Source organism: Oncorhynchus keta, chromosome 9 (genome assembly GCF_023373465.1).
Source record: "Oncorhynchus keta strain PuntledgeMale-10-30-2019 chromosome 9, Oket_V2, whole genome shotgun sequence".
NCBI lineage: Eukaryota > Metazoa > Chordata > Actinopteri > Salmoniformes > Salmonidae > Oncorhynchus > Oncorhynchus keta.
In genome coordinates this window covers 17,336,616-17,362,993 of record NC_068429.1, presented here as the reverse complement: position 1 = coordinate 17,362,993, position 26,378 = coordinate 17,336,616, and the positions used below count along the sequence as shown (strand labels likewise).

The window sequence follows — 26,378 nt, the reverse complement described above, 5'->3', positions numbered from 1 at the left end:
CACAAGATAGAGCAGGCTTTTAATCATATAATCATTTATAATTACATCTGTTTTCCAGACAATCCCAGACAATCATCTGAGTGTGGATCAACCACGGAAGTCAAATAGCAACAAAAGATCACCATCACTATGACACACTCTCTCTCGTCATTGAAAAACAGCAGTTGATTAACTCCTATTATTGTTTTGGGGAAAAGATATGAGGCGAGTCATTATCTATGCAATCAATCCCACCACAGCAACATCTTTATGTTCAACCATTTACCAGTGAAAATGAAACGCTTAAACGCAAGTGTGTGTACACAACCCAACGTAGACACACAAACCAGGAATTCAGAGGTGGATTGAGAAAATAATCACAGACCGCTGGAATGTACCACAGGGACCCTCACTGTATAGTCAGCTGTCATAACTAAGTTACAACGCTTCAGCAACCCATTGGTAGCCTATAATAATAATAATAAACTCTAAGGTGTCTGAGCACAGATAGACCGTCAAAGGTTTTCATTGCACTTCTCTGCAAAAACACTTGGAGGTTTCACTTCTTTACAGAATTGGCAAAAACAAAGGAATACAAAAAAATATATATAGAAAAAAAGGGGGAAACATTTACTTCTCTTTGGACACCGACATACCAATTACCAGCACAGAATCACTCAAACTTTCACATTTAGGTTCCAACACTGTCATTCAGCATCTATTACATAGCATTGCTACAGTAGACAGACACGCTTGAACGTATGTTAGTTAACATTTAAATGGCTAGTTGGCATTCTGAAGGAATCAGAACTCAGGTGAAGCTCATAATGACATGCCCGCTTGGATTACATCATCTCCCTCTTGTACATTGTTAGAAAAAAAGTTGCTATCTAGAACCCAAAAGGGTTCTTCAGCTGTCCCCATAGGATAACCCTTTGAAGAACCCTTTTGGGTTCCATGTAGAACCTTTTTGGGTTCCATCTGGTTTTTACATGGAACCCAAAAGAGTTCTACCTGGAACCAAAAAGGGTTCTCCTATGGGGACAGACTCAGAACCCTTTTGGAACTGTTTTTACTAAGAGGGTACACAACAACATCCTCCTGCCAACCGATACCAAAGAAAAGGAAAACAAGTTTGAACATCTGTGTTAGCGTGCAGTACTAACATGCACACTGCAGGTTAATGAACCTTTATGGTAAGAGGGATAAGGGTGAATATGATATTTCCCCAAGCAGAGAGACGAGTGCAGGCTGGTGCAGGCTAGTGACCTGGGGGAGTGTTGAGTTCTGGGATATGGAGATGGGGAGAAGTACGAGACGTGATAGAGATTTGACAGATATAGCCCTTGGCACTCTTCCACACTGGTCACCTCTATCCCTGCAGGGGGATTGGGGGTTGTACCCCCTCTCTTTCCTCCCTGTTAGCCTGATATCCTGACCTGGGGCTACTCTCCTGAAGGTCCCCTCCTCCCCTGTAGATCTGCTGCGGTTTCCTATTAGCCTGGTCCCAGAATCGTTTGTGCCATCTTGCCAACTAGACCATAGAGTTAGTAAGACGGCACAAAACAGATCTGGGACAAGGCTCATCTCCTACACCTCAAAACCTTGTGAAATCGCTCACTAAGGAACAGAGAGAGAGAATCCCCTCATCTGCTTGTTCCTACTGTCTGTAAACACAATATTAGGGGGTCTTGATGGGATGAGCTTTAATCTGTATGACTTAAACAAATCAATTGTAACGTCAATTGACTATGCGATGAGACGGCACGAGTCACGCCAATCGGAAAACACTGTAGTCCTCCTCGGAAAGAAGCAGAACATTCAACTCTGAACATCCTTTTATTTCTTTACATTTTTTATATCAGTCCTTTTGTTGTCTCGTGAAAAGAAAAATGAGTGGCCGACGTGTCGTCACTGAATGTCCTGTGTGGAGCAGAATGTATATGTTGACCCGAGTCGTCAAGCAGCGATTAACACTGACGATGTCACACTCCTTGGCATCATGGTCCCAAACACCACTACCTCCCTCCACTTCTCGTCTGAACACCCTTAACGATGACACACCTACTACACTGGTACAGCAGCTCTTTAGATTTAGACTTAACCAACCATAGCTGCTAACAGCATCAGAAACATGGCGTCACGCAATGTTACATTTTTCACTTAGAAATCTTATTAAGATTTATTCAATAAATAAGACCTTTTCACTACGGTAGGATGATAATTGACAACTATGTCCTTCTGCACATGTAATAGAATGAGGCGCGTTGCTACGTTTTACAAAGTGCTCCTGACAAGGCTTCTCTTCACCCAGGTGCATCTCTTCACCCAGGTTCTTCTCTTCACCCAGGTTCTTCTCTTCACCCAGGTGCTTCTCTTCACCCAGGTGCTTCTCTTCACCCAGGTGTAGGAGTCAGACAGACAGATGACCTAGAAGGGAGGGAAGGAAGAAAAAAGTAGGCTTAAGGCTTCCGCATGCTTCTGTTTGGCTGGCGCCTAGCTGAGCTCAGCTAGGCTAACCGAACGAGTGTGCTCGCATAGCCACTTTAAAAGACCTTTGCTTGTAAATTGGAACGAAAAGCGTCAATAGTACTGTTTGTCTATCTTGAGACGCCGTAGCCAGTATACACTTCCTCAAAATAGTCAGAATTAATATAACTCTTTTCCTGAGGATATCTTAGTCTCGCAATTTTACATCTAACTATGATGTTTGGTACAGTATTTCTCAATGTGAAAATGAGTTGAATTGAATTGACAATGGCTGCATACCAACTGAACTAGGCCATTGACAATGGCTGCATACCAACTGAACTAGGCCATTGACAATGGCTGCATACCAACTGAAATAGGCCATTGACAATGGCTGCATATCAACTGAACTAGGCCATTGACAATGGCTGCATACCAACTGAACTAGGCCATTGACAATGGCTGCATACCAACTGAAATAGGCCATTGACAATGGCTGCATATCAACTGAACTAGGCCATTGACAATGGCTGCATACCAACTGAAATAGGCCATTAACAATGGCTGCATATCAACTGAACTAGGCCATTGACAATGGCTGCATACCAACTGAAATAGGCCATTGACAATGGCTGCATACCAACTGAACTAGGCCATTGACAATGGCTGCATACCAACTGAACTAGGCCATTGACAATGGCTGCATACCAACTGAACTAGGCCATTGACAATGGCTGCATACCAACTGAACTAGGCCATTGACAATGGCTGCATACCAACTGAACTAGGCCATTGACAATGGCTGCATATCAACTGCAATCATTTCTGTAATCAGCACTTTTCCCCCCCAACGGTTAAAGACGAGGACTTGCGGAGCACTTTATATCTGTGGCAAATGATTTGAAAGATGCATATCTCCTCCTATTAACGTTACAGCATTGTTGTGTTCTGTAGGCATATCTGTAAAAGTCAATTTTGATGATGATTAGGACCTGGTAGTGGTAGTTTTGTGATAACTGCATTGTGCTTTTCATTTGGGGGGGGGGACCCAGAATATTTTCTGTTTTTTTCTTAGCGTTACCGATTGAATTTCGTTTAAAAGTTCAGACCTCCTCTAATAGAATTGCGTAGCTTTTGATGTTTTATTGTGCAAGACAAATTCCCCTTCAGGGAAATTATGTTCTATCTATCACTCTCTCTCTCTACCTAGTTACAGTATCTGGGATCTCAAACACAGTTGACCTGATTTACAAACTGTTTATACATTACATGAAGTACAGGAGAATGACCTGAGCTACGTGAGAGAACAGAGTAGACTGTAGTGGTATCAGACAGTTACAGGAGAATGACCTGAGCTACGTGAGAGAACAGAGTAGACTGTAGTGGTATCAGACAGTTACAGGAGAATGACCTGAGCTACGTGAGAGAACAGAGTGGACTGTAGCGGGACCAGACAGTTACAGGAGCCAACAGGTCTAGTACTGAAGTGTTTAGTAGAGACAGGAATGTTTATGCTACATCGTCCTTAGACCTGAGGTGGGTGGTTGTGTGTGTGTGTGTGTGTGTGTGTGTTTGGGTTCTTGTGTATGGATGTGGGAAACCGTCAGTGGGCAGAGATGATGCTTGGGTGCGTGTGTATGTTTGCTTGTGAGTGTGTTTATAAATCAACACACTTGGGTGTGTGTGTAAACACAATGTGTTTAAGTGTGTGTCTCACCATTGTGTGTGTGTTTCTCAGAGTGCCCTGGTCTCTGCCTCGATCTTCCTCTCTCTGTGCAGGCTGTCTGTGTCGAGGGCCGGGGCCGACACTGTCTGTCTCACTGCAGTCTCAGGCCCTCCACCGTAGATACTGAGAAGATACTGCCACGTCTCCTCTGAGATCTGACCATAGTCAGCCCCTAGGAACACACACACGTGCACGCATTAACACATACAAATGAACATACACACGTGCGCACATTAACACGTACAAATGAACACACACACGTGCACGCATTAACACATACAAATGAACACACACACGTGCGCACATTAACACATACAAGTGAACACACACAGGCCCAGACCAATACACACAGGATCACGCACCCAGACAGACCGACCAATCGACACATGTAACAGCATATACTGCTTACTTTGCTTTAGTTGTATGTGTCCCCCTTTCATCACACCAATCTTACTGTTGTCAATAGGACCAGGGGGTTCTGAGAAGACAATGACAAGCACCCCCAAGAGCTTTAGTGTCGTTACTAAAGAACATTTCACACTGTATTTATTCCCTGTACATATTCGGGGCCAGTATTCATAAATCGTCTCAGAGTTGGAGTGCTGATCCAGGATCAGTTTAGTCTATTAGATCATAATTGATAAGATTATAGGTACAGGTGGGGTCCTGATAATAGATCAGCACTCCTACTCTAAAACACTGTGTGTATATGGGCCCTGGTCTGCACAGAGGATACAATGTGATAATTATAGTGTATTAAGTAATCCTGATCTTTAGCTTCCATTGGTACTGTAATGCCTCTGATTATAAATCATCCATTCTCGTAGAATCGTACCATTGTCTTTGCCCTTGACAAAGTTCTCCCACTCCCTGAACCACTGCATGCTGATACACAGGATAACTGTAGGAGCCTCCTCCGCCTGGAACTCTTTATTCAACTGGAGACAGACCGAGAGAACAGGTGAGGCCTTTGATACAGGACACACCACACACTTACAGGCAAGCGCGCACACATACACAGTGACCCATCCCTCTTACCCTGATAAAGGTGTCTATTTCCACCTTTCTGCGTTTGACCAGAGCCTCTATCTCCACCTGGCAGATAGCACACACGTACAGGTGGTTCACTGCTGGGCCTCCTCCAAAACTAGGAGACAGACAGACAGTTAGTTCGATGGACAGAGAAATAGATTGGCATTCAGACAGAAGCTGTGTTCGAATACTAACATACTGTATACTACATACGACTAGTTCATTTTAGTATACCGTAAACAAACAGTATCCTTTCAGTTGAGCATACTAGCTCTTCGCCTGTCTATCAGAAGTTGATGCTGTTGCTATGCAACCTATTGATGGGCAGTCAGACAGAGAAACAGGTGGACAGTCAGATGGACAGTCAGATGGCCAGTCAGTTAGACAGATGGACAACCAGTCAGACAGACAGACAGAGACAGACAGTTAAGACAGACAGACAGACAGACAGTTAGTCAGACAGACAGACCGACAGTCACAGTCAGTTAGACAGACCGTCTGATGGACAGACAGTTAAGTTAGACAGACAAGTGGGTAGGAAGACAGACAGTCGGACAGACAGTCTCATCTTACCTGTTGTACAGGTACTCCCATACATTCTGCGGCAGGATCACCACCAGGTCGTCTATATAGTGGTACTTGTTGGGTGGGATCCCTGGACAAAACGTGAAGAAGATTATTTCAATGAGGTTGTGCTGGGGGTTGAGAGTGGTTGTGCTGGGGGTTGAGAGTGGTTGTGCTTGGTATTTGTTGGTGGGGTTGGTGAGGGCATAGAAATAGAATCCCTAGATCCTCATACCAGATCAGTGGAGGCTGCTGCTAAGGGGAGAACGGCTCATAATAATAGCTGGAATGGAGTAAATGGAATGGCATCAAAAATGTTTATGTGTTTGATACCATTCTATTCACTCCATTCCAGCCGTTATGAGCCATCCTTCCCTCAGCAGCAGCCTCCACTGGAATAGATGGGTGGAGTTTGTACTTTTGGGACTACTCTATTGGTTCCAGTGTGCCAGGAAGCTCAATCAAGCACGTCTCAAAGTATTTGAAAGAAAACAAGTACTACTTGAAGTGAGCCCAGGTCTAGATTGAGTCTGGTTGATGTTCAGGATGGGTTCTGGTGGTAGGTCCAGTACAGTTCTGACCTCCGTGCTGGCAGAGAAAGGTGTGGTTGATGTTTAGGATGTGTTTTTGTGGTAGGTCCAGTACAGTACTGACCTCCCTCCAGTACTGCTGGCAGAGAAAGGTGTGGTTGATGTTTAGGATGTGTTTTGTGTAGGTCCAGTACAGTACTGACCTCCCAGTACAGTACTGACCTCCGTGCTGGCAGAGAAAGGTGTGGTTGATGTTTAGGATGTGTTTTTGTGGTAGGTCCAGTACAGTACTGACCTCCGTGCTGGCAGAGAAAGGTGTAGTTGAAATGTGTTTTTGTGTAGGTTGATGTTTAGGATGTGTTTTTGTGGTAGGTCCAGTACAGTACTGACCTCCGTGCTGGCAGAGAAAGGTGTAGTTGATGTTTAGGATGTGTTTTTGTGGTAGGTCCAGTACAGTACTGACCTCCGTGCTGGCAGAGAAAGGTGTGGTTGATGTTTAGGATGTGTTTTTGTGGTAGGTCCAGTACAGTACTGACCTCCGTGCTGGCAGAGAAAGGTGTGGTTGATGTTTAGGATGTGTTTTTGTGGTAGGTCCAGTACAGTACTGACCTCCGTGCTGGCAGAGAAAGGTGTAGTTGATGTTTAGGATGTGTTTTTGTGGTAGGTCCAGTACAGTACTGACCTCCGTGCTGGCAGAGAAAGGTGTGGTTGATGTTTAGGATGTGTTTTTGTGGTAGGTCCAGTACAGTACTGACCTCCGTGCTGGCAGAGAAAGGTGTAGTTGATGTTTAGGATGTGTTTTTGTAGGTCCAGTACAGGACCTCCCAGTACAGTACAGTACAGTACTGACCTCCGTGCTGGCAGAGAAAGGTGTAGTTGATGTTTAGGATGTGTTTTTGTGATAGGTCCAGTACAGTACTGACCTCCGTGCTGGCAGAGAAAGGTGTAGTTGATGTTTAGGATGTGTTTTTGTGGTAGGTCCAGTACAGTACTGACCTCCGTGCTGGCAGAGAAAGGTGTGGTTGATGTTTAGGATGTGTTTTTGTGATAGGTCCAGTACAGTTCTGACCTCCGTGCTGGCAGAGAAAGGTGTGGTTGATGTTTAGGATGTGTTTTTGTGGTAGGTCCAGTACAGTACTGACCTCCGTGCTGGCAGAGAAAGGTGTGGTTGATGTTTAGGATGTGTTTTTGTGGTAGGTCCAGTACAGTACTGACCTCCGTGCTGGCAGAGAAAGGTGTAGTTGATGTTTAGGATGTGTTTTTGTGGTAGGTCCAGTACAGTACTGACCTCCGTGCTGGCAGAGAAAGGTGTAGTTGATGTTTAGGATGTGTTTTTGTGATAGGTCCAGTACAGTACTGACCTCCGTGCTGGCAGAGAAAGGTGTAGTTGATGTTTAGGATGTGTTTTTGTGGTAGGTCCAGTACAGTACTGACCTCCGTGCTGGCAGAGAAAGGTGTAGTTGATGTTTAGGATGTGTTTTTGTGGTAGGTCCAGTACAGTACTGACCTCCGTGCTGGCAGAGAAAGGTGTAGTTGATGTTTAGGATGTGTTTTTGTGGTAGGTCCAGTACAGTACTGACCTCCGTGCTGGCAGAGAAAGGTGTGGTTGCTGATGGGCCCTGGCTCAGTGAAGGTGTTGAACTTGTTGAGCCACTCTCTGGAGATGTAGAACTGCAGCAGGCTGGGCTCCTTCATGTTGGCTAGAGCCACAACCTTCTGCCTCTCCCTCACTGACTCCTCACTGCTCTTCCTGTGGACACACACACGCATGCAGGCACACATAGACACACACATGACCAGACACACACACACACACACACATACCATAACTAGTTCAGCAAAACAGAAATACATTGTTATTATCATTGTAATGTAGTATGAAGGTTAGTCTCGCCTGTAGAAGAGCACATAGGCCTCAGCATTCTGCACCACCGTCTCATGGACCTCTGTTACATACTGGTCATCAAACTCATACCACTGACCGTTGATTACGTTCTGACAGTACGCTATGTAGTGACCACCTGGGGGGGAGAGAGACAGAGACAGAGAGGCAGATGCAGAGGCAGAGAGACAGAGAGGAAGGAATTGCAGAAAGGTAGATAAAGGTATGCTGTGAAATCAACCATATTCATCAGTGTGCGGCTATCTATTTCTGTACCATGACCTCCCTTTCTGTACCCTGCAGCTGAAAGTTACTGGTTGTGATAAACTCACATTTTTACATGAGTTGACACACATTTTGAGTTGAATCAAAACCGTGAAGCCTAACAACCATGTTCCCTAATAAACGTCAGGTAGTACAGTCAGTCAACTGTTACTTGTTACTCACTGCCTGCGGTGCCATGGTGACAGATGACGGACAGCAGGTCGTAAGTGGTGATCTGGGAGAGGCTATCCTTGGCCAGGAAAGGTCGGAGGTCGAGTCCCTCCAATGGGAAGGCTACGTGACTGTTGATCTTGAAGGAGTACATCACCTCATGACGAAAACGCTTCAGGTGAATGCACAGAATCTGTACACACACAAAATGTTTCATGTAGATTTCCTGAAACAAATGCCTCATCTTCACGATGAAAATCAACAACATTACACAACTTCGGTATCTTTAGTCGCTTTGATAAAGCTTGTTTTATCTTCTTTGCAGAATGTCAAAGTATGAGATAATAGATGGGGACAAAGATAAGAGCATTACCTCAGGTAGCTGAAGTACTTTGCAATATTTAACACCATTTCTCAATCTGCAAGATAAGTGAAAGAGTTTTAAAATGTGTGCTGAAATGTGATCTGTATTATCAACTAGGCAGATTCATCTTCTAATGCTAAATGGAACTACAAATTCTCCAAAATACTTACTTTCTACACTTTTCACAGCTGTACATGTTGTCCCCTGCAAAACAATTAAGAAATTACTGAAATTATTTCACGCCAGGATATGGTTTCGTTTAAAAAAAAATCATTTAAGCAGGAAAATCCTATTGAGACCAATGTCTCTTTGACAGGGAGCCCTGCGTCACAAAAAGTGCGCTGTGATAAGCAGTATCTAATGGTTTTAACGCAGTGGCAGCTGCATTCATATAGACAATGTCGCCTTAATCCAGGGCTGACAGGAACATTGATTTAATGATCTGTTTTCTACTATTAAACGAGAGGCACCATTTATTTCTCATGAAGAAACCCAGTTTTATTCTCAGCTTCTTCGTTAACTAATCTATATGCGTTTTAAAAGACAACTTATCACCCATCCAAATGCCTTGGTATTTCTAAGAGGGATAACGCTCAATTTGCAGACATGTAAATCTGTGGAGTCAATGTTGTGGGCTCTAGAAAATAACATACACTTCTTCCTAATTCAGTACCAGTTTAAAGTTAACAAGAGCTTTGTGTGTGACATTAAAAGCAGCCAGTAGATCAGGGATGTTGATGCATTTTATTGGACAACTGTATATTTTTGAGTTTACCTTTGAGCTCATCAGCAGCAAAGAAGGCAGCGAGACAGTCCTCCAGCGTTACCATGGGGCCCCAAAACCAGCTGGGGATACAGGACACCACAAACCTGCAGAGGGGGGAGTGGGGGGGTATACGGGAATAAATAGCAAGTATTATGTAGCTGTTACATGTGGTTTACTACTTGTTACAAGGTCGTTACATACTAGGTAAGGTTATTTCCTTGGAATGAATCATGGCAATGGTAAGTCTTACATTGCACAACTGGCTGTTGCAGATAGAAATGTAATGAATAGAGCTGACACCATTCCTTGTTCTAGATGACAGTCAATCACATCTGTTCTACACAATACATTTCCATATGAAGGTTCTGTAATGTTGCACCCTCTTGAACGGGCCCCAATGCTAGCCCCATCCATTGACCCCTACCCCATCCCCAGCTCTCTACCCCCATCCCCAGCTCTCTACCCTCATCCCCAGCTCTCTACCCCCATCCCAAGCCCTCTACCCCCATCCCCAGCCCTCTACCATCATCCCCAGCCCTCTACCCCCAGCCCTCTACACCCAGCCCTCTACCCCCAGATCCCCACCAGCCCTCTACCCCCAGCCCTCTACCACCAGCCCCAGCCCTCTACCACCAGCCCTCTAACCCCAGCCCTCTACCCCCAGCTCTCTACCCCCAGCTCTCTACCCCCATCCCCAGCTCTCTACCCCCATCCCCAGCTCTCTACCCCCATCCCCAGCTCTCTACCCCCATCCCCAGCCCTCTTCCCCCATCCCCAGCCCTCTACCCCCATCCCCAGCCCTCTACCCCCAGCCCTCTACCCCCAGATCTCTACCACCAGCCCCAGCCCTCTACCCCCAGCTGTCTACCCCCATCCCCAGCTCTCTACCCCCATCCCCAGCTCTCTACCCCATCCCCAGCTCTCTACCCCCATCCCCAGCCCTCTACCCCCATCCCTCTACCCCCAGCCCCAGCCCTCTACCCCCAGCCCTCTACTACCAGCCCTCTACCCCCATCCCCAGCCCTCTACCCCCATCCCCAGCCCTCTACCCCCATCACCAGCCCTCTACCCCCATCCCCAGCCCTCTACCCCCATCACCAGCCCTTTACCACCAGCCCTCTACCCCCATCCCCAGCCCTCTACCCCCATCCCCAGCCCTCCCCCCCCACCCCCATCCCCAGCCCCTCTACCCCCATCCACCAGCCCTCTACCCCCATCCCCATCCCCAGCCCTCCACCCCATCCCTCTACCCCCATCCCTACCCCCATCCCCAGCCCTCTACCCCCATCCCCAGCCCTCTACACCCCCATCCCCAGCCCTCTACCCCCATCCCCATCCCCAGCCCTCTACCCCCAGCCCTCTACCACCAGCCCTCTACCACCAGCCCTCTACCACCAGCCCTCTACCACCAGCCCTCTACCCCCAGCTCCTACAGCTGCCTTCCCCTGACCTGCGTATGGAGTCCATGATGTAGGTGATCCAGCCCTGGGAGCCGTAGACATCCAGAGAGACCCCGGTCTTGGCTGGGATGTTCTGGTGGATGGAGGAGTGTAGCTTGGCAAGGTCCTCCTTACCTGGGATGGGCAGAGACAGGTCCTGGAAGGTCTCCACAGTGGTCGAAACCTAAAGGGGGGAAGGGAGAGGAGAAGAGAGAGAGGGGTCGATGAGAGGAAATGGACCAAAACTTCTGTTAAAAAGGTCTACAAATTAAAAGAGGTCAACATTCAATATTCATGTGACAGTACTGAGGTTTCAACAGAGGTAGTAAAGCAGAGTTCCTATGGGAGTGTCGCCCCCTGGTGGTGGTCCACACACACAGCACAGCTCACCCTGTCACAGGTCAGACACTGGACCAGGCTGAGGATGGAGCCGTCAAATATGTCTGAGATGACACTGCGGTAGAGAGACTGTTTCTTCTTCTTGGCACCCAGGATCAGCTGGGCTAAGAGGTAGATCATGGGAAAGGGAGTGAAATAGTTTGTGTGTGTGTGAGAGGGTAAGGTGTGTCTCTGTGTTTGGGTGGGAGAGTGTGTGCACACGTGACAGTGTGTGTGTGTGTATGGACGAGGACACCCCCCATACCTTTCTTGAAGGAGTATGTGGGCCCTGCAGAGCGGAGGGTGCTAGAGCGAGGGGGGCTGGAGGAGAGTTTTGGTTGCAGCTCCTGGACCGTACGGACAGGGCTGCAGGGGCGAGACTGGGGGCGCTGCTGCATCGATGCCTCGTTGTCTGGCTCTGGGTAGGAGAGGAAAGAGGAAGAGGGGGCTTTTAAGAGATTACTCACAAATCACTACAACAGGTCACTACACACACACACACTACATTTTCTACTTCCACCATTACCAAAAATCTCAAATCTAATCAAAATCAAGCTTTATTTATATAGTAAATTTCAGACATGGAAGCAACAAAATGCGATTCACAGAAAAAAAAACATGAAAATAAAAACGGAAATATTTACTACACAACAAACAAGAAGATAACAAACTAAAGAATAACAAGAAATGAACGACTAAAAAGCACTGTAAGGAAAAGCAAAGCTAAAAAGGTGTGTTTTAAGATATCTTTTAAATATGTCCACAGTTTCAACCCCACAGAGGTTCTCTGGCAGGCTATTCCAGACACAGGGGGCATAGTAACTAAAGGCTGCCTCTCCATGCCTCTTGGTCCTAGGCTTTGGGATAGTTAACAGAGGTAGTAAGAGGACTTGAGGGACCTACTGGGTACATAACTTAAAAGTATATCTGGTATGTTTTGGGGTGCACAATTGTGGACTGATTTAAAAACCAATAAAATCATCTTAACATGAATTCTAAAACTCAGGCAGCCCGTGCAGAGAATTTCAAACCGGTGCATAACGTATGCTCTCCGTCTGGTCCTGGTCAGTACCTGTGTATTCTGTATGTTTTGCAGTTGACCAATGGCTTTCTTGGGTAGACCAGACAGGAGAGCATTACAACAGTCAAGCCTGCTTGTAATAAAAGCATGTATGAGTCTCTCTGTATCAGAGAGAAACGGACGCACCTTGGCAATGTTTCACAGGTGGAAAAAAAGCGATTTTTGAAGACATTCCTATGGTGCGACTCGAAATTGGGTTCAGAATCTAAAATGACACTTGTTTAATATTTATTGCCTGTGAATTAAAATATGTGTCCAGATTCTCTTTCTGTGCTTTGGGTCCAACAATAACAAAGCCCATACCTGGAGTGTTGCTGCTCTGCATCTGCCCCTGTGTTTGACTCTGACTGGGGCTCTGTGGTCTAGGGGGGGTCCCCTCCTCCTCCTCCGCCCCCCTCTCTAGAGCCCCCTTCTCGGCCGCCGCCGTATCCACATCTGCGTCCTCGTCCATCTCCTGGGAGCCTCCGTGGAGGGGCGAGCCCAAAACCCTCTTCTCCTTCAGCCTCTCTTTCTCCGAGATGGGTCCTCCTGTCCCTGATCGCCCCCCAGTGCCTGTCCCCCCTCCTCCCACCCTCGGTGACACCCCGCACTCGTCCTGGATGAGCAGCCCCGCCTCCCCCAGCCCTCCTCCTTCTCCCCGGTCGCTGCTGGCACCTGAGTCGCAGGAGAGGAACTCGTCCTCGGCGGGGGAGCGGTCGCTCCCGTCCCTCCGCTCGTCCCCCTCACCCCCCCTGCCGAACTCTGCCAATGGCTCCTTGAGCTCCTCGTGGAGCTGGTCCATCAGACAGCGCAGAAACTCCTGGGTATCCTATGTAGTAGTATACAGGGCGAGAGGGAGAGTGTGTGGAACTGTCTTATATACTCAGATCTCACACACACACACACACACACTACACAAACAAAGAGGTAGAAGAGGGGAGGATGCTGCTCTATCAAGTAGAAAGAGAGAGGGGATATTGGTGTGGGAGGACTACGAAGCAGGGAGTGTGTGTGTGTGTGTGTGTGTGTGTGTGTGTGTGTGTGTGTGTGTGTGTGTGTGTGTGTGTGTGTGTGTGTGTGTGTGTGTGTGTTCCCTGCAGCGCTTAGGCACAGAAAGTCATTGAGAGTGTGTGTGATGGTAAAAGAAGGTGAAGCATTAAGAGAAACAGAGAGAAAGCATGCTGATCACACAGGCTCAACACAATACTATTTTCACAGCAGTTTTGTCATTGTATTTTTCCACAGCAATCAAAACCAAAAGTCACATACACACAATCCCATTCCAATCAACCAAACACCCATTAAGCCAAGCAGTAACATAAAAATGTCCACTAGTTACTGTGTGTTAGTTACAGCATGTCAGCATCCCAAATGGCACCCTATTCCCTATATAGTGCACTACTTTTGACCAGATCCATAGCGCTATGGTCAAAAGTAGTGCACTACACAGAGAATAGGGTGCCACTTGGGAAGATCTCAATTGCATACTCCTCACGTCCTCTCTCCTCGTCTCCTGACTTTCTCCTTCAATGGGTTTTGAGAAGGAGACGAGGAGAAAGAACGCGAGGAGTATGCAATGGAGATCTTCCCCATTTCACTGTCTTGGCACCCTACTTCCAAGTATCACTGACAGGGTTAGCCAATCAGCAACACAACAATCAACCTATGAAACTTCACTGTCCCTGGGGGTCCATTTGGTTTGTGGCAACAGTGATTATTTTGGGGGTATGGGACACAGGTAGAGGTGGGTTAAGTCGGGGGTTAAAGAGAGGAGCCAGAGGGGGGGGTAGGTGCTAGGGGTCAGGTCATAATTTTGTTTCCTACCTGCTGGGAGCTTGCCCCTACCTGCTGGGCGTAGCCACGGAACATAGGGTTGACCAGCTTGATTCCCTGGGACAAACTGGTGGGGACCACGTAACTAGGCCTGGAGGAAAGAGAGAGAGAGAGTTACAGAGAGAGAAGGAACGTGAGAGCGAGGGAATGAAGAAGAGGAAGCAGAATGTGTAGCAGGCCATGACTAAGCAGGTAGACTCATTAAACATACGTTAAGTCACACGTTTTCTGGGATAGCCCCCCTTGTGAAAGTGTCTTGGGGTAAGATGTATTTTCTTCTATTACATAGGTCAGACAGTATCATTTAAAAACACAATTTTGCTGCATTCTTGTGAATATCTAGCCCAAAAATGTGCATGTTGAATGGTACATACAGACTGTAATATTCTACATATTAGCATGTCCATTGGTACACTACCGTTTCTTGTGCCAGAGCTCAGAGATTAGTTTCTGGTAGCTCTTGCACAGCGCAGGTTTCTTGTCTGTCCGCACCAGTCCACTGCAGTCCAGGAAGAACTGAGTGAGAGGAGGACTGTAGAGGGATTAGGGGGGGTTAGGTGGGGTTAGAGTGGTTAGAGGGGGTTAGGTGGGGTTAGAGGGGGTTAGGGGAGGGACGGAGAAGAAAGAAAGAACTGGTCAGTTGGAGATCCAATCTATGAAAACTAACACACTGGCTTCTGCTGAGAAGAGCGATCCCTACAGGATTCCACTGAGATTTTTCTGCAGGCTAAAATGATTGATTTTGCCTCGGCAATTATGACATTTTGCTTGCAATAAATGTGCAGTGATTGGTTGAAATTGCGAGCCCTCTTTTTGTACTGCAGTGACGGATCAGTCTTACGTGATACCATTGTGATGAATTTACTGTTTTATGCGGGTGATTGGTAAAATATGCAGGCTCTCGGATAATACACCGAGTATACATTTACATTTAAGTCATTTAGCAGACGCTCTTATCCAGAGTATAGCAAACATTGGTAACACTTTCCTAATTTTGAGTTGCACACCCCCCTCCTCCCCCCAGAAAAGCCTCGATTTGTCGGGCATGGGTTCCACAGGGATGCTGGCCCTTGTTGATTCCAATGCTTCCCAGTTGTATCAAGTTGGCTGGATGACCTTCAGGTGGTGGACCATTCTTTATACACACGGGAAACTGTTCAGAATGAAAGCCCCAGCAGCGTTACAGTTCTTGACATAAACCGGTGAGTAACAATTGAGACATGGATTATGTATGCGTGCCATGCAGAGGGTGAATGGGAAAGACAAAAAATATTTAAGTGCCTTTGAAAAGGGTATAGTAGCAGGTGCCAGGCGCACTGGTTTGAATGCGTTCCCTGTGGAACGCTTTGGACACCTTGTAGAGTCCATGTACCGACGAATTGAGGCCGTTCTGAGGCCAGAAGGGGGTGTAACTTAATATTAGGAAGGTGTTTATAATGTTTTGTACACTCAAGAGTAAGTTAGAAAAAGACCCCACTGAACGACTCAGTACGTTAAAGACCCCACTGAACAATTCAGTACATTAAATACCCCACTGAACGATTCAGTACATTAAATACCCCACTGAACGATTCAGTACGTTAAAGACCCCACTGAACGATTCAGTACATTAAATACCCCACTGAACGATTCAGTATGTTAAAGACCCCACTGAACGATTCAGTACGTTAAAGACCCCACTGAACGATTCAGTACGTTAAAGACCCCACTGAACGATTCAGTACGTTAGAGAAAGACCCCACTGAACGATTCAGAATGTTAGAGAAAGACCCCACTGAACGATTCAGAATGTTAGAGAAAGACCCCACTGAACGATTCAGAATGTTAGAGAGAGACCCCACTGAACGATTCAGAATGTTAGAGAAAGACCCCACTGAACGATTCAGAACTTGTCATCATCATCAAAGCACGTTTTCACCCACTCTATAATATGCAGGGAATTGTTGATTTTGCAAAAAATTCTGCTATTACAGAATCGTGAAAGAACTGGAAGACGAATACACATATGCTCATACAGTTTCAGCTTTACGAAACGAGACAGGAAGTGACCTCACCAGTTGGACAGGGCTTGAAGAGCTGCGTTCATGTAGCAGGAGTTACCGATATTCTTCATCCCTGTCAGACCTTTGAGAAAGATGTAGGGGGAAAAAAAGAAGAAGCTTAATAACGTCATACAGGTATATTTATAATATTATATGGTAGGACTATGATACAAGCCACTCCACTGTTTACACCTAATATTTGGAGAACAGGCCTACATACAGTATGTGGGATCTTCATTTGACCAGTTTCTCACAGGAGTAAAATATTCCTGGATGATTCGATTACTCTAAAGTGATACTTTATTATGGGAAATTAGCTTTGCTAGGCTACAGTAGGCTATAGTTTAGGTGTGTGATCTAATTAGTAAGAACTGCAGGCTTTCAGTGAATTTATGTAAACCACAAGGCTCATTTTAATTTATTGCAGCACATGAAAAATTATCTGCAACAACAGTGATCAAATTAAGATACTACATCTGTTAGTGAAATTGCATGACATGGACCCTGTCAGTTAATATTGACCATTAGTCTATTACCATTGTCTGGTACGTACTCTTAGGCACCAAAGCAATTATATTTCTCTTAACCCAGAGCTCGTCTCATTAGGCTCTCAGATAATTTTGGAGGTCTCTGACAAAATCAGCTTGGCACAATTCACTAAGGAATAGACCTGCTAAGCGTGTCAGAGAAAAGGATGAACAAAACGATTGTACAGAGCTCTATATCTGATCGTATGTTACATTTAAAATGCAGACCATATCTGATGGCTATGGTTGTCACCCATAAAGAGAGAACTTCTGGTTGAATGCATTCAGCTGTGCAACTGACTAGGTATCCCCTGTACAGGCTAAGGGTATCAGTTGAACTGTGTATATGTTGGACAATATACAGTGCATTCGGAAAATATTCAGACTCCTTCACTTTTTCCACATTTTGTTACAGCCTAGTTCTAAAATTAAATTATTTTATTTTTCCTCAATCAATAATGACAAAGCAAAAACAGTTTTAGAAATGTTTACACATTTATTACAAATAAAAAAATTAAATATGATGTTTACATAAGTATTCAGACCCTTTGCTCAGTACTTTCTTGAAGCACCTTTGGCAGCGATTACAGCCTTGAGTCTTCTTGTGTATTACACTACAAGCTTGACACACCTGTATTTGGAGAGTTTCTACCATTCTTCTCTGCAGGTCCTCTCAAGCTGTCAGGTTGGATGGGGAGCATCTCTACAAAGCTATCTTCAGGTCTCTCCAGTGATGTTTGATTGGGTTCAAGTTCGGGCCACTCTAGGACATTCAGAGACTTGTCCCGAAGCCACTCCTGCATTGTCTTGGCTGTGTGCTTAGTGTTTTTCTCCTGTTGGAAGTTAAACCTTCGCCCCAGTCTAAGGTCCTGAGCGCTCTGGAACAGGTTTTCATCAAGGATCTGTCTGCACGTTGCTTCGTTAAACATCCCCACAGCATGATGATGCTGCTACCACCATACTTCACCATAGGGATGGTATTGGCCAGGTGATGAGCGGTGCCTGGTTTCCTCCAGATGCTTGGCATTCAGGCCAAATACTTCAATCTTGGTTTCATCAGACCAGAGAATCTTGTTTCTCATGGTCAGAGTCCTTGAGGCAAATTCCAGACGGGCTGTCGTGTTCCTTTTACTGAGGAGTGGCTTCGGTCTGGCCACTCTACCATAAAGGCCTTATTGGTGGAGTGATACAATGATGGTTGTCCTTCTGGAAGGTTCTCCCATCTCAACAGAGGAACTCTGTCAGAGTGACCATCGGGTTCTTGGTCACCTCCCTGACCAAGGCCCTTCTCCCCTGATTGCTCAGTTTGTCTGGGCAGCCAGCTCTAGGAAGAGTCTTGGTGGTTCCAAACTTCTTCCATTTAAGAATGATGGTGGCCACTGTGTTCTTGGGGACCTTCCATGCTGCAGAGGTTTTTTGGTACCCTTCCTCAGATCTGTGCCTTGACACAATCCTGTCTCAGGGCTCTACGGACAATTCCTACCTCATGGCCTGCACTGTCAACTGTGGGACCTTAAATAGACAGGTTTGTGCCTTTCCAAATCATGTCCAATCAATTGAATTTACCACAGGTAGTTGTAAAAACAATCAAGTTGTAGAAACATCTCAAGCATGATCAATGGAAACAGGATGCATCTGAGCTGGAAAAAGTGAAGGGGTCTGAATACTTTCCAAATGCACTGTATTCTTTACTGTTATTGAATGGTTGCCATGATGACCAGAGGGGGTCAGAGGTTACCTCTGGGTTTGAGGTCATCCTCCTCCGACTCTGACCCCTCTTCTTCTGCCACCGCGATGGGCACCGCCTTCAATGGGCGGTGGTGACTCACTGGTTGATGAAATGCATCCTGGGAAAATTATTCGTTGTCATTAAAAAAAACGAATAAGAACATAAGTCTGTGTGCCTGTGGGAAGCCAATTAAAATATACAAACACAGAATCGGCTGCATTTCAGCTCACAAGTGTGAATGTGAGCTGATCAAAATTAAACCTAGTTGAGTAAAACTTTATAATAAATAAATGATTTATACACAGTACATAATGCAGGCCTTCTGAATAGTTTATGAACCCTTTCTAAATTAAAATATATTTTAGCCATAGTTGATATAGGGCCAATCCCAAATGGCTCCCTATATAGTGCACTAATTTAGACCAGTGCCCAAAAGGCATGTAAACATAGTATAGTTGAATATAGCTGAGCTGACCTTTGTGCGATGGCGTACCTGGTTGTCCATAGCTTTACAGTGGTGGGGAGTGTGAGTGGCAGACATAGCAGATACTACTGCAGGCCTCTGCTCTAGAAACACCTCCCTCTCACACACATAGCACCAGATCCTGAATGTTGTCAGGTTTACTGTCAGGCTGTGTTTCTTAGTCTAGGGGGGAGAGACACAGAGACACACGCTCACACACTTAATAAGATTTTGAAAAACATTTTTGTTGCATGAAATGCTAGGGTGGCAGGTAGCCTAGTGGTTAGGGAGGTGAGACAGCAACCGAAGGGCTGCAAGTTCAAATCCCGGGTCCGATGGGAAAAATCTGTCAGGAAGTGAGCTGGCAACTGCCTGGTTGCTGGTATTAAATGGTATTAAATCCTAAATGCTGTTGCACATGTTTGAGGAGGTGGAAGTCAAATTTCGGTTGAGCCAATAAAGTGATCTTGAAATAGCATCTCCCACAACCCAAAGAAGAAAAGCTCTGAGCAGAATTCACCTGAGCGTGTAGGGTGCTGTGATCTGAAAAGGATTCTCCACAGCCAACATATGGACACTCGCTCTGAACAAAATAAAAACAACTATTACATTAGTCTACGGGTAAAAATATATATTATGGTCCACAGAATATCTGAAACAGTGAAGAAAAGCAGCCTCTGCTGTTTACCTGAAGACAGGCCCAGAGGTTGGGTCCTCCTGCTACACATAACTGGCAGGTTCCCTTCAAAACACAAAACAATTATACAGCACCATCTCCTGTGTGATTTTGTCAGACCACCAGAATGTATTGTACATTTTGTGGGACTTGAGGCCTTTTAGACCAGAAAAAATGTGAAGGCAAATCTAGAAGACATGACTCAAGAGCAAAAGACATGACTTTGGTCACATTGCACCCATTCCATACATATTCTAGATGCTTGACAATGCGAGAGCTTGGGGATATAAGGCTATATCTGCAATATCTGCAAATTGTCTTTAAAGTTCCAACCCCTCATTGGTTTTAATGGTGTCAGCATTTTTCATATTGTATTCTTTTGAACTTTAACAATATGAATTGAGGTATTTACAGTATAATTTTGAACAAAATGCAAATAGAACCTTATAGTCCCAAGCTCGACTGGGCAAATCTCTTTAGAAACCATCATTTCTCTTACCTTGGATTTCTGCAGAAGGTCCTCCTTGGTGACCTCCCCTATGGATTCCAGGTGGGGACAAATGTCCCCCAGGTCACTCATGTTTATTCAACTTCTTCTAAAGATCTAGCTAATACACAAAAATATGAATCTGATATTTTGTTTGTGTAGATAAAACAATACATTGAAGCAAGCTGACATCAGTAAGTGGCTACAATAAGTAGACACAGTTCAATCAAGGGGTGTGTCTGACTCTGCCAGAGTAGACTATTACAAAACATATGTCGAATTAGTCGTACTGTTGCAGGGAATGTCCCCGACAATGATGCTCTTTAGTTTAGCTAGGAAGCTAACGTTACTCTACTCACTCAAAGCTTTGAAATTACTGCATTTACTAGTAACTAGCTGCCTGACAACCCATCGACATTCTAGAAATGGATAATCAATTAACTAAACATCTAACTATCGCACATCAGCCAACACAGGTACACTTTTTTAATTTTATAAAACCAATTCCTGCACTATGGTTTGGCTAGAGACACCGAAATCTGACAGCTCTGCTGCAAACTGAAGGCCCTGTTTTTCCACGACTAACTAGCATCAAAAATCGATGATGACATCGACAACAAATACATGAATCTCAACATGAACTATTTACCAACACCAGGCGATGTCACAACAATATTCAGATAAGTTCATTTAAGGGGAAACGTGCGTTAAAAATAGGTAAACACCTAGCTAGCGATGGTATCCTGGCTAGCTACTGTGGCTGTTGAATAGATACCCCATCCCACTTGCTCCCCTCCCCAACTCACACACTGGTTTAACGTCAGTGTTGTTATGCACCACGTCAGCAAGAACTAGCAGCTTGTTGCTTTATTTCATAGGGATGTTGTTTCGATTCCTCATGATACAATTTACTGGAATACATGTGTCAATAATATCTGTTGGAAAAGGGTATGGTTATTACCACACAAATACCTGCTTGTTAACAAGGTGAAATAGGTCTCTTTCAGAATGATCCATAAGTATTACCCTGCGAATCATTACCTGAAGAAAGTCAAAGACATTAACGGTCCTTTTTGTGTTGAGCGTCCAGAAACAGCTTTGCATTGATTTTGGCACTGTCTACACGTAAAGAGATTTTGGCACTGTCTACACGTAAAAGAGATTATGGCACTGTCTACAGGTAAAGAGATTTTGGCACTGTCTACACGTAAAATAGATTATGGCACTGTCTACACGTAAAGAGATTTTGGCACTGTCTACACGTAAAGAGATTTTGGCACTGTCTACACGTAAAGAGATTATGGCACTGTCTACACGTAAAGAGATTATGGCACTGTCTACACGTAAAGAGATTATGGCAAGACATTTGTAGTTAATAATATTCTTGAAGACTTGTTTACATTTTAGTCTTATCCAGAGCAATTTACAGTAACGAGTGCAAACATTTTCGTACTGGTCCCCCGTATGAATCAAACCCACAACCCTGGCTTTGCAAGCGCCATGCGTGACCAACTGAGCTAAGGATACATCGTAAAATGATAAAATGTGATGCCAATTTCCGTAACTATAAAAACGGATAAAGACATTTTTTATACCTCAAATGTAATGGCTAAATGTAATATTCATAAATGTAAATTCACTAATAGAAAAACACTCTTCATTGTTTTCTATAAAGAGTTGTAGCAATACTTTAAGAACAAATTCTTATTTAGAATGACGGCCTATGCCGGCCAAACTTGGACGACTCTGTGCCTACTGTGCGCCGTCCAATCACGGCCGGTTATGATAGAGCCTGGATCCGAACCAGGGTGTCTGTAGTGAAGTGTCAAGCACTGAGATGCAGTGCCTTAGACCGCTGCACCACTCAGGAGACAAAGGTTTTAAAATTGTACAAACATATACTGACGTGGAATTATACATTCAAAATGCCTATTAAGCAAAGTGCATAACCAAGCACACAGGTTTAACCCTTCTGCTGTGTTCCGGTCGAATTGGACCGATTTACAAGTTTTCTCTCTGAAAAATGTAGTTAATTTAATCTGATTGTCATCTGAACACACAAAATAAATGTGGATGATTTCCATTACATTTTGGGTGTATTATTTAACTTTTGTACGCCTGTGGTGTTCAAAAGAGTCCGTGTTAAACTTTGACTCAAAGTAGTCTGTGATAAATAGCACAATATGTTTCATCTGAGTATTTGTTATAGTCAAAATAATCCATACATTCTGCTTTTTTCTACTCAAAAACGAGTTGTAGGAGCTCAGGTCAATGAGGCATACAGGCCATAAATACCAAATAGAAGTTCAAAACGTGTAATGTTCACAATAACTTAAATTGATAAAAAGATCTAAGGCAACATTAGCTGATAATATATGTATTATAAAATATTTATTTTCAGCACTAATGTTGCGTTCATTTTGGACATATAATTACACATAATTAATTAACATGAAACGAACACAACAGGAGGGTTAAGAAATAAAACATATAAAATATATATGTTCATATATGTATATATTTTTTTACTATCGTCACAATACACGTCAAGTATTACGTCACATCCTGTTTGGGGGGAAGTGGTGCATAGGTCCGTCAGCGAAATCTGTCCCCTGTGTTATTATTGTTGGCAAAAGAGCATCTGCGTACACTGTAAAGTCGTGTACACAACGTTTGCTACCATCCTTTCGAAAACTTTACAATAATGCCGTCGGGAAAAAACTTTAGAAGGAGAAGAGAAAGCTCTTCGGATGAAGAGGAAGACGAGATAACAGCTGAAGTTAGGTAACGTTTGAGACGTTTTCAATATAGCTTACCTTAGTTAGCCACGACGTGTATGATGGCTAGCTTCTACTTGGCTAATGACTTCGATTGCCAGATAGCAGTTCTTCCTGTTCTTGATATTGACACTAGTAAAATATTTTTTTCTCTACTCAGATCGAAACTGGACGAAGCTAAAGAACTGCAGAGTTTACGGAAAAGACAGACTGGAGTTAGGTAGGTAAAGTTTACAGTTAAACAGCATGTTTCTGTTGTGTACATAAACTAATTGCACTTAGCTAGAAGTGTATATCACAGCTAGCTATGCAATAATATTTGATTATCAACATTTGTTTTAAAGACTGAATTGGGTTTTCAGCCAAATTACAGGCTCATAACTTGGTTTGCTGCTATAAAGCCAAGGGATGCGGCTGGATAAATTGAATCATTATCTCAGTCCATGAGATCGACATAATAGCTTTAATCATAGTTTGTTTACGAAGACTCAAATGAGCAAGCTTATTGTGTTAGGATGGAGTAAAGACAGTTACTTGCGCCTACTGAGGCATGTACAATTTAGCATATATTCTAAAAAAAATAAACAGGCATATTAAAAAATTGTACCTTAACGAAACTGAAAAGTTCTGATTAACTTTTATGTTGTACTATTCAGCGTGGCCGCATTGTTGGAGGGGGAGAAACTTCGCTTGGACGAAGGGGGTGATGTATGTCTTTTCCCATGTTTACATAGTGTTATTGTTCAGTAGTTGATACATTGAATGTGTTTGTGTTTCTGCTTCAAACATATTATACTAACTACATTCTTCTAAACTTTCATTGCTCAACAGAATGACCCTTTTAAATTGAAGACGGGGGGGGTTGTTGACATGAAAAAAGTTAAAGACCGGGCCAGAGACATGTAAGCTTTTATTGCTACCAGTTTGAGGCTTTTAATGTGTGTAAGACCAAGCTTTTGTCAGTATTTATGGTGTACGTCTCTTCTCCACCTTCAGGACCGATGACGACACAGGGGACCTTAATCTGGGCACCTCTTTCTCTGCCGAGACCAACAGACGAGATGAAGATGCCGACATGTATGTTATCAACAAACCTCTGCACACCAAACATTTTATTCGATTTTATTAAGATCCCCATTAGCTGACGCCATACGGAAAATACATTAAACAAAAACTCAGGAAAAAAAGAAATGTCCTCTCTCAACTGCGTTTATTTTCAGCAAACTTGTGTAAATATTTGTATGACATTCAACAACTGAGACAAACTGAACAAGTACCACAGATATGTGACTAACATAAATGGAATAATGTGTCTCTGAACAAAATCAAAAGTAACAGTCGGTATCTGGTGTATCTGCATTAAGTACTGCAGTGTATTTCCTCCTCATGGACTACACCAGATTTGCCAGTTCTTTGCTGTGAGATGTTACCCCACTCTTCCACCAAGGCACCTGCAAGTTCCCGGACATTTCTGTGGGAAATGGCCCTAGCCCTCACCCTCTGACCCAACAGGTCCCAGACGTACTCAATGGGATTGAGATCCAGGCTCTTCATTGACCATGGCAGAACGCTGACATTCCTGTCTTCTATATTTTGCTGTATATTTTTAAATGTTCTCCCCCCGACTAGGATGAAGTACATTGAGACAGAGCTGAAGAAGAAGAAGGGCTTGGTGGAAGCGGAGGAGCAGAAGGTAAAAGTGAAGAACGCTGAGGACCTCCTGTACGAGCTGCCGGAGAACATCCGAGTCAACTCGGCCAAGAAGACTGAAGAGATGTTGTCCAATCAGATGCTGAGTGGGATCCCCGAAGTTGACCTTGGCATTGAGTGAGTGGCCAGGGTCTCAATGTTTCTTCAGCTGAATACACCAAGAGTGTTTCCCCTAGGAGTTCTGTTTTTTTGCTCTTGTTAAACCTGTATTAATGTCTGTAGCAACTATAGCAATGTCTCGTAATCTTACCACAACAAATCCAGCGACTGAAAACCTTGCACAACAGCTGTGTTTGTTTAGCACACCTTGAAGCTTAGATAAAGAGCATTATGTCAGGTTTTTGTTTTTCAGTGCTAAGATAAAGAACATCATCTTCACAGAGGAGGCCAAGGCCAAGCTGCTACAGGATCAGAGGAACAAGAAGAAGGACAACGGTACCTCCTTCGTCCCCACCAACATCGCTGTCAACTACGTCCAGCACAACCGCTGTGAGTTATGTTCATGTCATCTGATACCTGCTTCACACTACAGGGCAGACCCGAACAGTGGTGGATGCATAACCAGGCCAGCCCAGTACCGCTAGGCTTGACTCCGTAGCATGACATCAAATCACGTCCACCTGCTTCACACTACAGGGCAGACCCGAACAGTGGTGGATGCATAACCAGGCCAGCCCAGTACCGCTAGGCTTGACTCCGTAGCATGACATCAAATCACGTCCACCTGCTTCACACATGCTGATCTGTCAGCCTTTAACTGTGTGAATATCTTTTGTTCCAGTCTACCGTGAAGATGTGAACGCCCCACAGAGACACCACAACAGACACAAACCAAAGGAGCCAGAGGCCAGGCCTCTTCGTGTGGGTGACACAGAGAAACCAGGACCAGAGGGTAAGAGAAGAATCCACACAACTGCATCAACCACTACAGACCAGAGGATATATACAAACATATTGCTAGAGAGAAGCCTGATAGCATAACACAGTATCTGAGATGAAAACATTTGTATATTTTTAGCTGAAATATTAGAGAATACACCTATTAGAGACGTTACCTATCAATCTGCTCTCATGTCTCTTCCAGCTGTGGAACCAGCCAACCATCGTAAGAGGCCTAACAACGAGAAGGCCACGGACGACTACCACTACGAGAAGTTCAAGAAGATGAACCGTAGATACTGAGGATAGATTTGCCCTTTGACTGGAATTTGGATAATCTCCATTGAACATGATTTTTAGTCAAGGGCTAGGCTTAGTTTTTCCTTTACAAAAAACATCTATGCCCATTTGTATAAATAGCCCCTTCTGCTTTTTGTTTCCAGCTTTTGTTGTTTTGTCTGGGACTCGATTGATGTAGTGCATTCTATCAATAGCATGTGAAATGTCATACATCTGAATTATTTGATGTCATTCAATCCTTGGTTTCTACAATAAATGTACTATGTTCTCTTTGACATTTGTCAGAACAAAAACAGTAATAGCTGACTATTTTTGGATTGTTCCAGAATTT

The 26,378-nt window shown here is 44.4% G+C and overlaps 2 protein-coding genes and 1 long non-coding RNA gene across 9 annotated transcripts; 2 read left to right on the top strand and 1 right to left on the bottom strand.

Annotated features, from left to right (window-relative positions):
- usp20 (ubiquitin specific peptidase 20) lies at nt 1-21,185 on the bottom strand. 6 transcript variants are annotated; one of them, XM_052525388.1, is made up of 25 exons: nt 21,107-21,185; nt 20,394-20,502; nt 19,907-19,960; nt 19,739-19,801; nt 19,231-19,401; nt 18,765-18,873; nt 16,512-16,581; nt 14,876-14,989; nt 14,449-14,548; nt 12,949-13,453; nt 11,830-11,982; nt 11,577-11,689; nt 11,198-11,370; nt 9,757-9,851; nt 9,152-9,185; nt 8,991-9,036; nt 8,630-8,810; nt 8,195-8,321; nt 7,881-8,050; nt 5,780-5,861; nt 5,213-5,321; nt 5,010-5,112; nt 4,584-4,652; nt 4,166-4,346; nt 1-2,409 (listed from the first exon to the last, which is right to left on the bottom strand). In XM_052525388.1, exons 2-24 carry the CDS (start codon nt 20,472-20,474, stop codon nt 4,183-4,185), a joined length of 2,886 nt encoding a protein of 961 aa, XP_052381348.1. In that variant the 5' UTR covers nt 20,475-20,502; nt 21,107-21,185; the 3' UTR covers nt 1-2,409; nt 4,166-4,182. The 6 variants fall into 6 exon arrangements, with proteins under 6 accessions (XP_052381348.1, XP_052381352.1, XP_052381351.1 ...); XM_052525392.1 differs by having other exon boundaries at nt 14,470-14,548; XM_052525391.1 differs by having other exon boundaries at nt 19,249-19,401.
- On the top strand, nt 6,655-7,799 carry LOC127931762 (uncharacterized). Of its 2 annotated transcripts, XR_008142842.1 has the most exons (5): nt 6,655-6,783; nt 6,930-7,075; nt 7,244-7,316; nt 7,390-7,608; nt 7,682-7,799. It is a non-coding gene; the product is annotated as an uncharacterized LOC127931762 (long non-coding RNA). The 2 variants fall into 2 exon arrangements; XR_008142841.1 differs by lacking the exon at nt 6,655-6,783 and having other exon boundaries at nt 6,843-7,002.
- A 1,783-nt stretch (nt 21,186-22,968) lies between the features above and the next one.
- c9h9orf78 (chromosome 9 C9orf78 homolog) lies at nt 22,969-26,322 on the top strand. Its single transcript, XM_035760749.2, has 9 exons — nt 22,969-23,165; nt 23,319-23,378; nt 23,815-23,866; nt 23,990-24,060; nt 24,155-24,235; nt 24,788-24,985; nt 25,221-25,357; nt 25,650-25,760; nt 25,953-26,322. Exons 1-9 carry the CDS (start codon nt 23,086-23,088, stop codon nt 26,048-26,050), a joined length of 888 nt encoding a protein of 295 aa, XP_035616642.1. The 5' UTR covers nt 22,969-23,085; the 3' UTR covers nt 26,051-26,322.
- The last annotated feature ends 56 nt before the right edge of the window (nt 26,323-26,378 follow it).

Excerpts from the sequence above, each read along its gene's own strand:
- usp20 (XM_052525388.1), bottom strand. The coding sequence starts at position 20,474 with ATGAGTGACCTGGGGGACATTTGTCCCCACCTGGAATCCATAGGGGAG. Across the intron at positions 19,402-19,738 it reads ACAGCACCCTACACGCTCAG|ACTAAGAAACACAGCCTGAC; the intron begins GTGAATTCTGCT and ends TCTCCCCCCTAG. Across the intron at positions 14,990-16,511 it reads CTTCAAGCCCTGTCCAACTG|TCCTCCTCTCACTCAGTTCT; the intron begins GTGAGGTCACTT and ends ATCCCTCTACAG.
- c9h9orf78 (XM_035760749.2), top strand. The coding sequence starts at position 23,086 with ATGCCGTCGGGAAAAAACTTTAGAAGGAGAAGAGAAAGCTCTTCGGAT. Across the intron at positions 23,379-23,814 it reads AAAAGACAGACTGGAGTTAG|CGTGGCCGCATTGTTGGAGG; the intron begins GTAGGTAAAGTT and ends TGTACTATTCAG. Across the intron at positions 25,761-25,952 it reads AGAGAAACCAGGACCAGAGG|CTGTGGAACCAGCCAACCAT; the intron begins GTAAGAGAAGAA and ends TGTCTCTTCCAG.